This window comes from Ceratotherium simum, chromosome 16, assembly GCF_057802395.1.
Source record: "Ceratotherium simum simum isolate JZ-2026a chromosome 16, ASM5780239v1, whole genome shotgun sequence".
NCBI lineage: Eukaryota > Metazoa > Chordata > Mammalia > Perissodactyla > Rhinocerotidae > Ceratotherium > Ceratotherium simum.
Genome location: NC_141915.1, coordinates 35,400,094 through 35,416,430, shown reverse-complemented (window position 1 = coordinate 35,416,430; position 16,337 = coordinate 35,400,094). Strand labels below are relative to the sequence as shown.

General features: G+C 43.0%; 1 protein-coding gene across 2 annotated transcripts in view; it reads right to left on the bottom strand.

Moving 5' to 3' along the window:
* Positions 1-12,377, bottom strand: part of SPAG9 (sperm associated antigen 9) — a 133,902-nt gene extending 121,525 nt beyond the window's left edge. Inside the window, exon 1 of one of the 2 annotated variants that reach the window (XM_004434727.3) lies at positions 11,916-12,377. In XM_004434727.3, the coding sequence (XP_004434784.1) occupies positions 11,916-12,218 (303 nt within the window). In that variant the 5' untranslated portion in view covers positions 12,219-12,377. The remainder of the gene's footprint in view (positions 1-11,915) is intronic. The other variant, XM_004434729.3, reaches the window with a different exon arrangement.
* Positions 12,378-16,337: the final 3,960 nt, after the last annotated feature.

Below are 16,337 nucleotides of genomic sequence, written 5' to 3'. Positions count from 1 at the left end.
AAAGTGTTTAATTAACACTGTTTTATAAGTGAATAAATGGGATAGACAGATAGGTAGGCAGATATCAGACATAACATTTAGTACGTATTAACCAAATGTCGGGAGCTTTGAAAAGCTCATTTTTCTTGTATAATCCTCACAACAATCCTAGGAGCTTGTTACTATTATTACCCCTATTTACAGATTAAGAAATTGAGGCGTGGCATTAGGAAACCTGTCCATGATTACCTAGCTAGGAAGTAACAGAGCCAGGATTTGACCCAAGGCCATCTGACCCCATTGTCCTTGCCCTTGGCCACTGCACTATAGCACTTTTGGTAATTTTCAGTATCCTGCTTCAGAGACACCTGCCATTTGTTATGTACAAGTACTTTTCTCTAACAAATACCCTCTTAATTTTCTTATAATCTTAATTTGTTTATAACCTCTTGAGGGCTAAGAAACTATTTTACTTAAAATAAGGGTAAATAAGTACTTTGCATTTAAATGGTTCTTCAACAGGCCAAGGACAGGAACTCTACTAGACAGAGTTTGAGACATTCGTTTTAGCTATTCAGAAATGTTCTTTCTGGGCCGGCTCCGTGGCTTAGCGGTTAAGTGTGCGCGCTCTGATGCTGGCGGCCCGGGTTCGGATCCCGGAGCGCCCCGAGGCACCACTTCTCCGTCCAACGTGAGGCCGAGTCCCACGTACAGCAACTAGAAGGATGTGAACCTATGACATACAACTATCTACTGGGGCTTTGGGGGGAAAAAACTGAATAAATAAAATCTTTAAAAAAAAAAAAAAAAAAAGAAATGTTCTTTCTTCACTTCCTAGCTCTCAGCTGGGTTAGAGACGGTTAAAATTGAGTAAATTACTGACTGAATGTCTATCCTGGCATAAAAGTATTCTTTAAAGAGTTAAAACTAAACAGAGCCACAAATGAGTAGGTAATTTCTGTCAAATGTTTCCCAAATCACATCAAAAGAAGTTCAAATAGACTATTTTCATAGAACCATAGACAAACAAAAGTCTTTTCAAAAAGTTACCTTTCTGGTTTTACAAAAGCCTGTTTATTTGATTCCACACTTCTGTGCAACCTGTTGAACTTTTTAAAAGGTATTTGCTTTTGAATAGGTAGCGGTAACAAAAAATGAGGCTAGGACAACAGGTAACTGAAAGAAAATTCAAACTGAGGACTTGATAATTTACACTAGAAATCTGATTTATACCATAATAGCCTAGCGGATGCTTTTAACCAATATAGATTTCAATGCCCAAGAAATAACTGTTTACTATTCTTCAGAATGAATTTTTCTTCAAAAACAGAAAATGTTTTACTAACCATTTTATTTGTTACTGTAGGGTAGTACTGCTGTATCCTAATTAGAAATGTCTATCAAAAGATTCTAAGCAAACAGTTAAAATTAAGTTTTGGCATTTAACCTTCATTTGTGTGGAAAATTTATTCAGACAGACCAACTTATTTCTCAACCAGTAACTTAGAAAAAATTATTTGTGGCTAAAATGAATAAAAATACAATAGAAAGCCACTGTTAAGTTTAAAATAATCAGAGAATCATGGTGCTAACATGACTTTTAAGATGACCTAGCCCAGGGGCGGGCCCAGTGGCATAGCGGTTAAGCTCTCTCACTCTGCTTCCGTAGCCCAAGGGTTCGCAGTTTCGGATCCCAGGCGCTCACCGCTTGTCAAGCCATGATGTGGCAGCGTCCTATAGAAAGTAGAGGAAGATGGGCAAGGATGTTAGCCCAGGGCCAATCTTCCTTGGCAAAAAAAGAGGAGGACTGGCATCGGATTTTAGCTCAGGGCTGATCTTCCTCACCGAAAAAAAAAAAATCACCTAGCCCAACCTTTGCAACCACAAAAGTAATCCCTACAACACTTTTGACAGTAGTTCCAATGATCTTAATATTTCAATTTTTAAAATGCACAAACATTTCTAGAATATCTACTATGCATAGGAAATGAGGTAGTGTCTGCAATAACTATACTCAGGAGAAGTCATGGTTTCTCTGTATATGCAAAAGTCAAAGGACTTATTGAAGAATTTTTTGGAAGTTTTAGCATAACTTGGCACCAACAGTAAGGACAATAACTTGAATGCACAAAAGAGAACTTTAAATAGCTAGACTTAGCAATTTGACCTTTAGCATATTCATCCATCCATCCAACCAACCAATAAATACCTATTAAATACCTACTGCATCCCAGTAGTTTAGTGAGGGAATTAAAGCAACAGGTTTGATATACCATTGGAAGTGCTACGAGACGGAAAGAACAGTATGCTGTGGGAAGATATAAGATGGGCACAATCCATACTTGGGTGTTCATAAAAGGCATGCCAGAATTGAAACCTGAAAGATGAATAATGTTAGCCAGGCAATACAAGAGGAAGAGAGTACCAAGCAATGAGGCAGCTTTTAAGAAGGCTTGCAGAGAATAATTTTTGCAAAACAAACTCAAAGTGTTCAGTATGGCTCAAAAAGGAAAAGAGGAGGCTGGTAAGATAAGGAGCAGCAGGATTACAAGGCCTTGTATGTTAGGAACTTAGTCACTTCAAGAACTTCAGACAGAGCCACAAAAGGCTTTTAAGTATGGAAATGATCTAACTAGACTTCCATTTTGGAGACATCTGGGTACAGTGTGATTAGCAGTTTAAAGGCTGGCACTACTGGAAGCAGACAGATCAGTTTTGGGACAGTTTCACTTATCCATTCATTTATTCAGAAATGTTCATTGGGTTCTTCCCATGTGCCAGACACTGGCTTACAGTACGAATGGCACAACACTCCAGCTCCTATGGAGTTTGGATTCGGGGCAAGAGATGTTGGTGGCCTGTAACAGAGTAGTAGAAATGGATTTGGAAAGAAGTAAACAGATTCCAAAAATATTTAAAAGCTGGAAACAAAAGACGGTAGCAATGGGGATGCAGCAGAGAGAAGATTAACGATGGTGACCAGGTATCTGACCAGGTGGATAGTGGTATCCACACAAAGAAAGGGAATAGAGGAGGAGCAAGCTTGGGAAATAAGTTCAGTTTTGGACTTGCATTTTGACATTCATGTCCAATAAACAACAGTAACGTGGATCTGAAACTCCAGAGAGAGATGTGACCTTTAAGTTCTTAACAGGCTGTCAGCTTCATGAGGGAAGAATCTTGCCTCTTTTACTCACCACTGTATCCCCAATGGACACAGTACCAGGCACATAGTTGGCACTCAAGAAATATCTCTTAAATGAATGAATGAAATATACATTTTGGAACAGTCAACAAATAGTAATTGACCCACGGGAATGGATAATATCAGCTAGGCAGTGTGCAGAGTGAGAACTAAAGAGGACCTTAGAAAGAACGCCAAAGAACACAAAGCTAATGTGAGGAAGGGGACTCCACAGAGTGGTCAGATAAGTAAGATGCAAACCAAGAGATGTCCAAGTCATAGAACCAAAATATAATGTTTGTCAAAGAAGGAGTTACCTGGGGCCGGCCCCGTGGCTTAGCGGTTGAGTGCGCACGCTCCGCTACTGGGGTCCCGGGTTCGGACCCAGGGCGTGCACCGATGCACCGCTTCTCCGGCCATGCTGAGGCGGCGTCCCACATACAGCAACTAGAAGGATGTGCACCTATGACATACAACTATCTACTGGGGCTTTGGGGAAAAAAAAGGAGGAGGATTGGCAATAGATGTTAGCTCAGAGCTGGTCTTCCCCAGCAAAAAGAGGAGGATTGGCATGGATGTTAGCTCAGAGCTGATTTTCCTCACAAAAAAAAAAAAGAAGTGACCAAAAGAGTCAAAGCTTGCTGAGAAGTTAAGTATGAGAAGGAATAAGACACAAAACAAAAGAAATGCATTTATGAAAGCTACTTAGTTTTCTGAATTTTCAAGAATTATGGGTAGAAGAAACTCTTGACTATATATATAAGCCTAAAGTTTTAGATCTAAATAACTACTCTTATGAGATGACTTATTTCCTGCATGGGCAGCTTACCCTTTTATAAACTTGTTTGTTCCATCTAAAGTGCCTGCCTCTTTACTCTTTATCACATCACCTTTTTTATTTCCTGTGCAGCATCGATCACAATCTGTAATTAACTGGTTTGTTTATTCTTTATTACAATATAAACTCCAAGAAAGCACAGGCTACCATCCTTGTCTGTTTTGTTTGTGACTACATCCCAGAGCCTAGAAGACTTCTTGGCTCAATAAATATCTGTTCTTTCTGATCACCTGTGTCTATCTTTCAATCTACCTATGGGAATGGGATAGGGTAGAACTAGAAGATCACGGAGTTTCCTCCTAGCCCTTAAAATATAACTACAGAAAGAGCAAGTGAAAATACATTTTACTTTTTGAGGAAGATTAGCCCTGAGCTAACATCTGTTGCCAATCCTCCTCTTTTTTGCTGAGGAAGATCGGCCCTGGGCTAACATCCTCGTCCATCTTCCTCTACTTTATATGGGATGCTGCCGCAGCATGGCTTGATGAGTGATGTAGGTCCATGTCCAGGATCTGAACCTGTGAATCCTAGGCCACAGAAGCCAAGTGCACAAACTTAACTGCTATGCCACCGGGCTGGCTCCTGAAAATACATTTTAAAAGACAATAATGGAATCCAGAATCACAAAAATCCTAGACTTAACCCCTGTAGGGAATCCAATCAAACTACAAGTAAAAATTCTTGTCAGGCTCTATAACCCTAGTGGAACAGGTAAGAGTCAGAAACAAGACATCCTGGAAAACATACGATAAGACTAAAAAAAAAGTTACTAGAGAAAACATTAAACATACAATCAGTTTCTCAATTTCTGTATCTTGAAGTTTCAAAGAGGAAAAATAATCTGGGATATTTTTATGCTATAATTTTAAATAAAAAATTTTAACCAATTTAATTCAGTTTTATAGATCTCAGATTTAAATTTCTTACAGAAAAGTATCTAAACGGCAAATAATCATTTCTTCCCAGATGAGTGACATCAGTTCACTATCAAAATATTAACTTACCTCTATAACTGACATATACTTAAAAATTAATTCAAATGGAATATTAGATAATACTAGAAAATATTCTCAAATGTATAAAATATTGTGGATATATGGCAGAATGCTATCATTTTTTAGGAGTAAATACTTTAAGTACTGTAGGGTGAAGTGTCATAACATCCGCAATTTACTTTGAAATGGTTCAGCAATTTAAAACTACGTGTATGTATGTATGCATGGTGTGTATATACCTCTATACACACAACATACACATGTATATATAGGTAGATAAATAAAACAACTACTGAGGGGCCGGCCCTGTGGTGTGGCGGTTAAGTGCCCGCGCTCCGCTGCTGGCGGCCCGGGTTCGGATCCCGCGCGCACACTGATGCCTGTCAGACTGTGCTGTGGTGGCGACCCATGTAAAGTAGAGGAGGATGGGCACGGATGTTAGCCCAGGGCCAGTCTTCCTCAGCAAAAAGAGGATTGGCATGGATGTTAGCTCAGAGCTGATCTTCCTCACCAAAAAAAAAAAAAAAAAAAACCAACAACTACTGAATCTAGGTAATGGATATACAGATGATCAATGTACTTTTAATTTTTCTGTGTTTGAAGATTTTCCTATTAAAAAGCTGTGGGAGGGCCGGCCCTGTGGCTTGGTGGTTAAGTGCGCGCGCTGCAATGCTGGTGGCCCGGGTTCGGATCCCGGGTGCACATCGAGGCACCACTTCTCCCTCCATCCTGAGGCCGAGTCCCACATACAGCAACTAGAAGGATGTGCAGCTATGACATACAACTATCTACTGGGGCTTTGGGGGGAAAAAATAAAATAAATAAAATCTTTAAAAAAAAAAAAAAAGCTGTGGCGAAAATTTACTGGAAAAGTTTACTGACCTTAAAAGAAAACAAAAACAGTGTTTTAAAATTCCTAATAATTCTATACCCTCAACTTGGAAACTTCTCTATTGTATTGATTAATATGTAAATTACCATGGTTCAATTCAAACATTTTGAGGGGTCCCTACTACGACAAACTACTAGACACTGGAATTCTTAAGTGAATAAAACAGTCAAACTAATAACTAACAGCTAATTAGCATTCAAACTAATAACTAAATATCACTGGCCAAGATTTCAAAATATCTAGAATTTACACACACATATTTCTAAATATCAGCTTTTCGAATAGACACATTACATATATTATTAAACTGGATCTATGTTGATATTTTTTATCTCAACCTGATAATTTATCTAGGTAACAGCTGTATTCATTATGAGTGCTGAGCACAGCAAAAAAGGTGTTTTTAAAATAACTCAGCCATTAGTCAACAGAACAAAAGAACACATGTTTGGCTAGATTCTAAAACTAGCTCTCCTGGGAACCAAAGGTTTCATATGATTTAAGTACGAAGTGTGCAGTTAAAGGTAAGCTAAGGAGTCAAGAAAGGAGAAGCAAACTTAAGCACAGAGTTGGATCAGCGACCTACAGCACATACCACAATAACCTAGTGAGCAGTCCTTACTCTACTAATCCATCCTCTAACTAGACGTATTTGATCCAGTTAGGTACCTTACCCATTCTGATATTTTCTTTTGTGATTTTAACTCAATAACAATGTGAATGTCACTATAGCAAGGACGCATAATGGTATCTTAGACACCTACAATCAGAAATCTCTGAAGGTAAAGAAAGGGTAAGATCTGTCTTAAGAGCTAAACAATGGTTACACCTAACTGATAACCATTTCAAAAGGCAACAACCTGCCCCTCCACCACCACAGACACACTCTCCCCTAGAGAACAAAAAGACTGTTCATTTCAGAAAGCATCCTGCAGTAGGGACTGACCAGGGACAAGGACATATCCACTCTGACTAGGGGCAGTGTGAAGCTTATTCAAATGGTTCAGCAAGAAAAAACAATCATATTTTTTAAAATATGAAAATATGTGTTTTTTAAAAAGTGTGTCTTTAAATGTATTGGTTTTATGTACAAAATAATTTAGGTAATATAGAAATCAATCAAGCACTAAAATGTATTTTGAGCATTCTAAAACTTAGGTTTAAATGAATAAATTAAGACGTAAAATAACATTCCAAAAAGCTGCTGACCCTTGATCCGACTAAACCAGGTGAGAAATTAAGTCAGCACCTGAGCCAATTCTTGGACCAAAAATCTTCAGTTCACTGAAAATACCACAAGATACTGGTTTCAAAAACTACTGGACAGAGCTGGCCCCATGGCGTAGCATTTAAATGTGCGCGCTCTGCTGCTGGCGGCCCGGGGTTCAGATCCTGGGCGCGCACTGACACACCGCTTGTCAAGCCATGCTGTGGCGGCGTCCCATATAAAGTGGAGGAAGATAGGCATGGATGTTGGCCCAGGGCCAATCTTCCTCAGCAAAAAAGAGGAGGATTGGCATGGATGTTAGCTCAGGGCTGATCTTCCTCACCAAAAAAAAACCAAAAAAACAAAAAACTACTGGACAGGTACCACAGAGGGGCTTCACTTTTAAAAGGAGTTCGAAAACTTTAATAAATAACGTATATTCAAGCATGTAAGATGTCAGTGTTAACATCCTATTGACCAGCAACTTGTTCTCCTGTACTGACAAATCATCTGTGCAGGTAACTAAACCACCCTTCCCCTGCTGCTTCACTTCAGTGAAATAAAACCCACATAATAGCAAAGTTCATTCTAGCAACTCTAGTGTCCTAAGAAATTTAAAGCCAAAAATCTGAAGAACCATCATAATTACTAATTTAAATAACTGTTATTTAAAGGCATAAATGCCTTTATGCTAAAGGCATAAAATAAACTTAATGTTGAAGCAAAAATGGAATTTCCACTTGTTAACTTCCTAAGTCCTCAACAGCCATCATCAACAAATTCAAACTCTAACTATGCAAAATTACTCTTCACTCCTGTCACTTGATAAAAAAAGTGACAAAACTCAATGAAAAGACTTCAAGCTGTCCTTAAGTGCTTATTAAAGAGATGAACTTAACTGTCATTGTAAATTATTTTGCAAATAAACTAAAATTAACCTCAACAGTTTTGATTAAAATATTTTTTATAAATGAATGAGAACTATAACATCAATAAAAAGAATTCTGAATATCAATGTCTGATTTCCTGCCCACAAATCTTATCGATCCTGTGTTCACACACTTCCAAAGAAAACAAACTGATTCAAGTCTTCATATAAAACATCAGTTTTGTTACTGCTTTAAATGCTGATTCATTGGGGAAAAGTTACTTAGAAAATCCTCAGTAGTTATCTCTCACCTCTGCATTTAATCACCCCAATTTATTTAGGTGAAAAGCCACAGAAAAGAAGTCACAAAAATCACATAATCCTAACATCTTCTTCCCAGCAAAGACTGTGTCTCTTCAGTCTACTCTCTTCATATATGCTTCTATCATGCAAGCAGGGAGGACCAAGAGGGTGCATCTTTATTTTTATGTGCAATCTCCCTCCACCCAATCATGCAAAACACTCACTTTGAAAATAATGGTGATGGGGCCGGGCCAGTGGCATAGCGGTTAAGCGCACACACTCCACTTCGGCGGCCCAGGGTTTGCGGGTTCAGATCCCGGGCGTGCAACGACGCACCACTTGGCAAGCCATGCTGTGGCGGCATCCCACATAAAGTAGAGGAAGATGGGCACGGATGTTAGCCCAGGGCCAGTCTTCCTCAGCAAAAAGAGGAGGACTGGCATGGATGTTAGCGCAGGGCTGATCTTCCTCACACAAAAAACATAATAATAAAACAAAATGAAAATAATGGTGACAACAAACAAGGCCCAAAGAATCACTTGGAACTAAACTCCTATGAAAAAGCTTCTTCAACTCATTTGCCTACTTATCAGGGAAGTTTTCCTTTTTTTTCTAATTACTCAAAGCAAATCATGTCTATTTTAAAAGAATTTGCACAAACAGAACATAAAAAAACACATATTCTTCCCAAGAATAACACCTCTCTCCAGATCATTTTCTATCCAGATTTTTGTTTTTAAAAATCACTGATTTACAAATAAATTATTCATAGATTCACAGGGCTTACTGTGGATAGAGTAGACAGGCAAGGTCTAGATGAAGAAGTGAAATTTAAGCTGAGCCGAAAGTGAGAAGCTAGAAAGGGTGAAGCTCTGAGGGAAAAGCATAGTAGGCCAAGGGAACAGCATGGGCGAAGACATCAGACAAGACTTGGTTAAGGAATGGAAAGACATCTGGCTGGAGTAGGGAGCCCAAAGAGAAGAGAGGTGAGCAACAGGATGAAGATTTCCTGATTAGCATTTGAAACTGGTCACAAACCCACCTAAAATTAGCCCTCCTTTAGGTTGTTTTTAAAGACTCACAAAGGGCCGGCCCCGTGGCTTAGCGGTTAAGTGCGTGCGCTCCGCTGCCGGCGGCCCGGGTTCGGATCCCGGGTGCGCACCGAGGCACCACTCCTCCAGCCATGCTGAGGCCGCGTCCCACATACAGCAACTAGAAGGATGTGCAGCTATGACAGACAACTATGTACTGGGGCTTTGGGGGAAAAATAAATAAATAAAATCTTTAAAGACTCACAAAAACAGCAGGCTAATTCTACACAAAAACATTCAAATAAAAGCAAAGAAGACAGAAGGTATTCAAATTAAGTAATATTATTATAATAAAGATTAAGTTTCTGATTCCTTGTTGAGAATTCCAGCAAGCAAGAGATTATAGCACTTCACACCTCCTAAAACATTCTCACCATTCACATACCCTCCTAAATTTCCACAAAGGTGCTCAGAATTTACTTTACACTTTCTGGGGATGGACAATTTCCATGCTTTCAAATACTTATGCTGTAAATGCCCTGAGGCACTTTTGCTCTAATAGCAGACTCTTAGTTTCCATATTAAAGGCCACAAACAAAGCACTCACAGAAAATTAAACACAGAATTCACCTCTGCATATTGGCCTAAGAGAGAATGAATTTCTGGGTACTGGGTAAAACTTGATTTATGATCTTACATGAAGACTGATAACAAGGTGGTTTTATGTTTGTGGTCTGGGAGTTGGCTCATCTAGCGTTTCATCAATGTTCTCTATTCTCAGGTCATGGCCCTTTGCCAAAAGGTTTCATTAGAGAGAATTTATAGATGTGTTTGAAAAAGTATAAATTACAAAGGAAGTCACTGGATAACCCATGTTTAAAAAGTTATTTATTTACGAAATTAATATATAACCCAGAGCCCAGCAGTTATTCAGTTTTATTTTCTGATTCTGCAACCTGTGGCAGATGGTTTTCCTGGCACGTGTGACCTTGGCATTTTGCCCATGTTTATATGGACTCACAGGAGTTGAAGGCTGGAGGGAGCATTTCTTTTACCCCAGGTGATAGGTCATGCTGGGCCTGCTCCTCACCTCTGTGTATATGTGGTTAATTCCCCAGTCTTTTCCATGTACATCCACACACTGGCAAGGGCCTGTCTGGGCATGAAGATATGGCATGCCATCTCAGAAGCAGTACATGACCTCTGTTCTATAAATGGTGCTATTAAACTAGTGGAAATTGTGATCCCATCCTTAGATTTTTTTCAACCCCTCCTTCCCTATATACTTCAAAATACTCTTGAAATCAAGTCAATTTTGTTTGGCAAATAGAACAGCATTCCTTTGAGTCAAATGACTCACAAAATCAGAACTAAAAATCATCACTACAGTAAAGCTTGAAAAAGAACTATTTGACCTGGTACAAAGGTCTATGTGACAAAAAGTTTAAACGGTGGTACTATTTAGTGTTAGGAAATGAGCTGCGAAACAAATCTCACATTCCAAAAACTTTTCAAGTATTTTTGAAAGAGAACATGTCATTCCTTCAATAATTAGTCATTTAGTTCCCTTCAATCACCATGTATTTAGACACCAGGTGTACTAGACGCTCAGGAAACAAAGATGAACAGGACACTTCACTTGCATTAGGTAAGTTCTACAGAAATAATGCCAACACAGCCTGAAAGCTAAAATCCTTGACTGTCTCAAGATGTCCAAGACCGACCACCTGCACCGCAGAGCTCCAAAAGGTTCACAGACTTGAGGGGAGGGCACAGAGATCACTGCTGAGGTGCTAGAGTTGAGAGCCGGCCAAATGCACCTGTAAACTGCAGTCTGAAATGGGTTGCCAGCAGTCACCTACAACCTCCTCAAACCCGCCCGCCCCCCGCCCCGTCCTCTTTATAAATAGAGTTTTTAAAGGGAACTGTCCAAGGTTACCACCTGATATGGAGGAATGCTTTGCTGTGGGATACATAAAATAAAGTTGTATACTCTCCATATTTACAGAGTATTGCTTTACAACACCTAAGTGTTGACAAAGTGTCAACCAAGGCATATAAAACATAAAATTAAACCTCTGTTTCAACAGCGTTAAAACATCAAAAAGAAACTGACCGAAAGAGGGAGATCTCTAACTTCCCAAAGCAGCAACCCCCTGGAAAGGTACTGGAAGCAGCGGAAGTTACATACATATTTAAATGCCACCACCACCACCCCCTCGTCGTGGTAAAAGTTTGAACCACCATCTGACTATCCTACGGTGGTCGGAAGCTTCCCTAAACTACAAGAGGCGACCAGACATCCTAAAATCTCTGCCCTCAGCCAACCCCAGGTGCCCTCATGCCAGGCTGTGGCTTCCTCCCCGGGCCCTGCCTCCCGCATCTCACTCCCTTCTCCTGGACACTCACTCGCCTGCCTCGGCTTCCGACGCGGGCCGGGGGTCCCGGGGACCTCTCGGCCTCCGGACTCCGTCGGGGGGCCTCGGCCTCAGGCCCGCCCCTAGGAGGCCCGGCGCACCCCCCTCCCGGGCCAGGCCCGGCCGCGACCCGCGACCCCTGGCCCCCGGCCCGCCCTCGGGCCCGGCCCCCGCCCTCCCCGCCGGCCGGCCGGCCCTCACCTCCTCGGCGTGCTTGCGCAGCGCCTTCTCCCGCTCGTACTGGGTGATGAGCTGCTCGTTGTCGTCCCGCAGCAGCTCCAGCTCCACCTGGTGCTCCTGGTCCTGCGCGAACACCGAGTCCAGGTTCTCCAGCACGGCCACCACCAGTGGCATCAGCTCCTTGACCACCTCCTCGTCGTAGCGCCCGATGAGCCGCTCGAACTCGCGGTAGATGGAGCCGGCCAGGCCGGACACCCGCTCCGACATCACGGCCCCAGAGCCGCCGGGCTCCTCCTGGTACACCACACCGTCCTCCAGCTCCATGGTGGCGGGCAGGCGGGCGGGCGGCCCGGGGCGTCGCCGGCTGAGGGGGCGGCACGGGCCCGCACGGGACGGGCCCGGCTCGGGCTCGGGCTAGGGTTGAGGCTGGGCCGGGGTGGGAGCCCGGGCCGGAGGAGGGGAGGGGTGGGGTAAGCGCCCTCAGCCCAACCGCCGCTGCACCAACTGCCGGGGCGGCCGGGCCTCACGCGCACACGTCACCCGCGGGGCGGGACTCGCGCCGCGTCGGCCCGATGGGCGGGGCCCCGCGGGAGGCAAGGAGCGGCCGGGGGCGGGGCCAATACGCCATCGTGCGCCGGCAGGGGCCGTGACGTCGACACTCGGCGCCGCGCGTACGGTGCGTTCGCCAATGGGAAAAACGGCGGCAGGAGGGTGGCGAGAACTGTCAGCACGAGGCGGGATTTGCAGGGTGGGTCCCAAAGGAAAGGGAAGGGTTCTGCAAGAGTGACTACACGTCCAGAATTAACGTAGCTAGCTTCTGTTGCTTTTTACAGCTCACAAGGACTTTCTCATTTGTTCCGCGCAACAGGCGTGGTGCGGTAGACGTTTGGCCTGCGTTTCCCAGACATGGAGAGGAGGGTCGGAGAAGTTGTGGTTCACTCAAGGTCACACGGCTAGAACGGGAAGAAAGCTGATCGGGGACTCAGACCAGTTCTCACTGAGAATTCCGGGGTCAGAGGAAAGTGGGGAAACCTTAACTAAAACCAAGTCTACCTAAGTGATAAGGTGGTCTCAAATAGGATGGAACTATCCGGGGATAATGAGAGTAAGGATAGCCTAAAACAGAGGAAGTGCAAAGCATTCTGGAGAAGGGTAAAACTGTAACTCCACGTCTCGCACCTTCCCAAACTCGGGGTTTTCTCTGCTTCTCCCGGCCAGCCTGGGAGAGTGGCATTTCCTGCCTCCAGCCACCCTCTTATCTTCTCGTCTTGAAGGGGGGCGGAGGAGGCAAGAAGGGGGTTGAGGAGTAGAGGAGGAAAGGGGTGGAGTCACTGGGGTGAATAAGTCCCATGATGCGTGAGGTATCCGCCGCCTGGGAAAGCATCACGTGTGGGGAATGACACAACACCCAAGCCTCAGGCGGGCTGAGTCAAGGATCGCTTCCCGGTGTTCTCATCTAGCCTCTGCAAACGGAGCGGAAGACACTCCCAAAAGCCCCTTCTTTCCGCGGCAGGTGACTCAAGAGTTCTGCGGCCCCGGTTCCTCTAAGAATAGGGGGAGGGAAGGCAGGACTTGGATAGACAAGGGTTTAGCGGGGGAATCGGCCACCTCCTGGGATCATAAATACCCTCAACGTGATGTTTACAAGTTCATCTTCTTCCTACCAAGCAGTAGCTAGTCCTCCGAAGTCTCCCAATCTGGACCCACCTGGAGACCCACAAGAACAGTATGGAGGTTGGGCGAGGGCCAATCTATAAACTCAGAAGGACAAAAATGAACGTGCTAAGCCTTATGATGTCAAATGGGAATGAATTTGCGGCCTGTACTGTCCCCTTTCTCACCATCACCCCACATCCACCTTTATATTGTTTGTGTGTGTGTCAGGGTTTCAGGAATGCGCATCAGCTAGTTGGGTGTGAGCCCCAAATGCCCTTTCTCTTCTAAACCTCACATTTGAAAACCAGAAAAAAGGGTCTTCCTCTGGATCTTTGTTTTCTCTTCTTTTTTCTCTTCCTGAGGGCTGTTTCTGAGGCAATCTACCTATATATATATGCCTCTATTTTGCTGGGATTCAGAGGAACAGGAAAACTTAGGACAAAGCTTTACTTTGTCTTTCCACAATATTATATACATAAGAAAATTTAGATAAAAAATGTCTTTATTTTCAGGTATGAGATTATAATAAAGTCTTCATAATAAGTATGCTTCTTTAAATTCAACATAGATATGAGATATATATTTGTCTTGATTTTACGCTTCTGCTATCAGAGATCACATTTAATTGTTTAAAATTCAGCCATATGCCCATCAACTGTTGAATAGATTTAAAAAATATGGTGTATGCATCTAACAGAATATTTATTATTCCGCAATACAAAGAAATGAAGTACATGCCACAACATAGATGAATCCTGAATATATTATGCTAGGTAAAAGCAACCAGTCACAAAGGGCCATGTATGAAAGATCAGTGGTAGGGCCAGCCCCGTGGCTTAGCCGTTGAGTGCGCGCACTCTGCTACTGGTGGCCTGGGTTCAGATCCCAGGCGTGCACCGGCGCACTGCTTGTCTGGCCACGCTGAGGCGGGGTCCCACATATAGCAACTACAGGGATGTGCAACTATGAACAACTACCTACTGGGGCTTTGGGGAGAAAAGGGGGAAAAAAAAAAAAAGATCAGTGGTTGCCTAGGGCTGACTGGAGGAATGAGAGAAAAGAAGGGTGATTGCTAATGGGTATGGGGTTTCTTGGGGAGGTAATGAAAATGCTCTAAAATTGATTGTGGTGATAGATACACGACTCTGAATATACTAAAAACCATTGAATTGTACACTTTAAATTGGTGAATTGTATGATATGTGAATTGTATCTCGATAAAGCTGTTAAAAAATAAAATAAAATTTTTGGCTATAATGAGTTTATAGTAAACCCAAATGGAAGCACTTAACTAGGTGAGATAGAATGGAAACAAAACAGTGTTTAAAGTGAGAACCTGGGCTGGCCCCTTGGCTTAGCGGTTAAGTGCGCGCGCTCCGCTGCTGGTGGCCCGGGGTTCGATCCCTGGCACGCACTGACGCACCGCTCCTCCGGCCATGCTGAGGCCGCGTCCCACATGCAGCAACTAGACGGATGTGCAGCTTGACATACAACTGTCTACTGGGGCTTTGGGGAAATAAATAAATAAATAAATAAAATTATAAAGTGAGAACCTTGTATTCTAGTATGGACTGGTCATTTTGAAAAAACTTAGGCCAGAAACAAAAAAGTAAATAGTTACTCAGTACTACTCGGTGCCAGGCACTGCGCTAAGGACTGTGAGCCTGAGCTTCTTCATCTGTATAGTGAAGAGGTGTGTTACCGAATCTATGAAGATTGCTTGCAATTCTAAAATCCTATGATTCTCGTTTGTAGGTGGGAGTGAAAGGAGAGAGGGCCTTGAGACTGAGTCCCGTTAGTCAACTCCTAATTATGTAGGCGGTAATACTACTTCTTATGCTCAACTGCCTGGATAAATCCCCAGCACCCACCTCTAACCCCAAGGGCCAAGATTATTGTTAAAGACTAAGAGTCATTCAGGAAAACAGGTCATATTGTGGACTGCAGGGTAAATGTTTACTCTTGATTCCTAAAAGGAAGGAAATTCCGTTTTCGAGAGATTCTTTGGCCTTGCAAAAATAGTGAGGACAGTAATGGGGCAGCAGAGGGGAGGAGTTGATGAGGGCAGGAAGGGAGGAGTTTTTTCCTAAGCACAATAACTATAATCACTGAAACACTGAAATTACTGGTCCTGTTATTTGTCTAGCCTTCTGGAACTTTTACAGTTATTTCTATGTGAATCAGTTTGTCTGGTTTCACAAACTACATTTTCCCACATGGGGAGAGAGGGTTGCTGAGAGAGAACGGAAAAGAGGGCTCCCAGTGCACAAGGCCCTCCACTTATGGCGGTGTGAAATGATAAGTGATTCATCACCCCATCCAAACTAGAACGTGCTTGGTGAGGCAGTCTAGCTGTGGAATCCGGGACTCTTGAAAAGTGCCGGAGGGTTTTTCTGAGCCCTCAGTTTTCCCTTTGAAAGCCTTTTTAAGGTGTCAGGATACAATGGATAAATATGTCCAGGTTCAAGTTGCAAGAAGCCCTCTAGACAAGAGCTATTTCCTTGGAACCCCCTCTTCTCCCCCTCCGCTCAGAACTTTGGACTACCAGAAATTGTCTCTAAGATGAGGAGGCTGAACATATTGCTGAAGCAAGAATCCCAGTATCTGAGGCTATTTTCGATGGGCCCAAGGTATATTGGTCATATTTGTGTTCAGGTCTATTTTCTCCCTACCTCCATCTGACTTGAGTGGAGTGGAAGAAGAGGAGGCCCATCACCCAACTCTCAGTATATTTTTTACACATTGAGCCGAATCTCACTCTGGGAATAAAAGATATGTTTTCAAAAC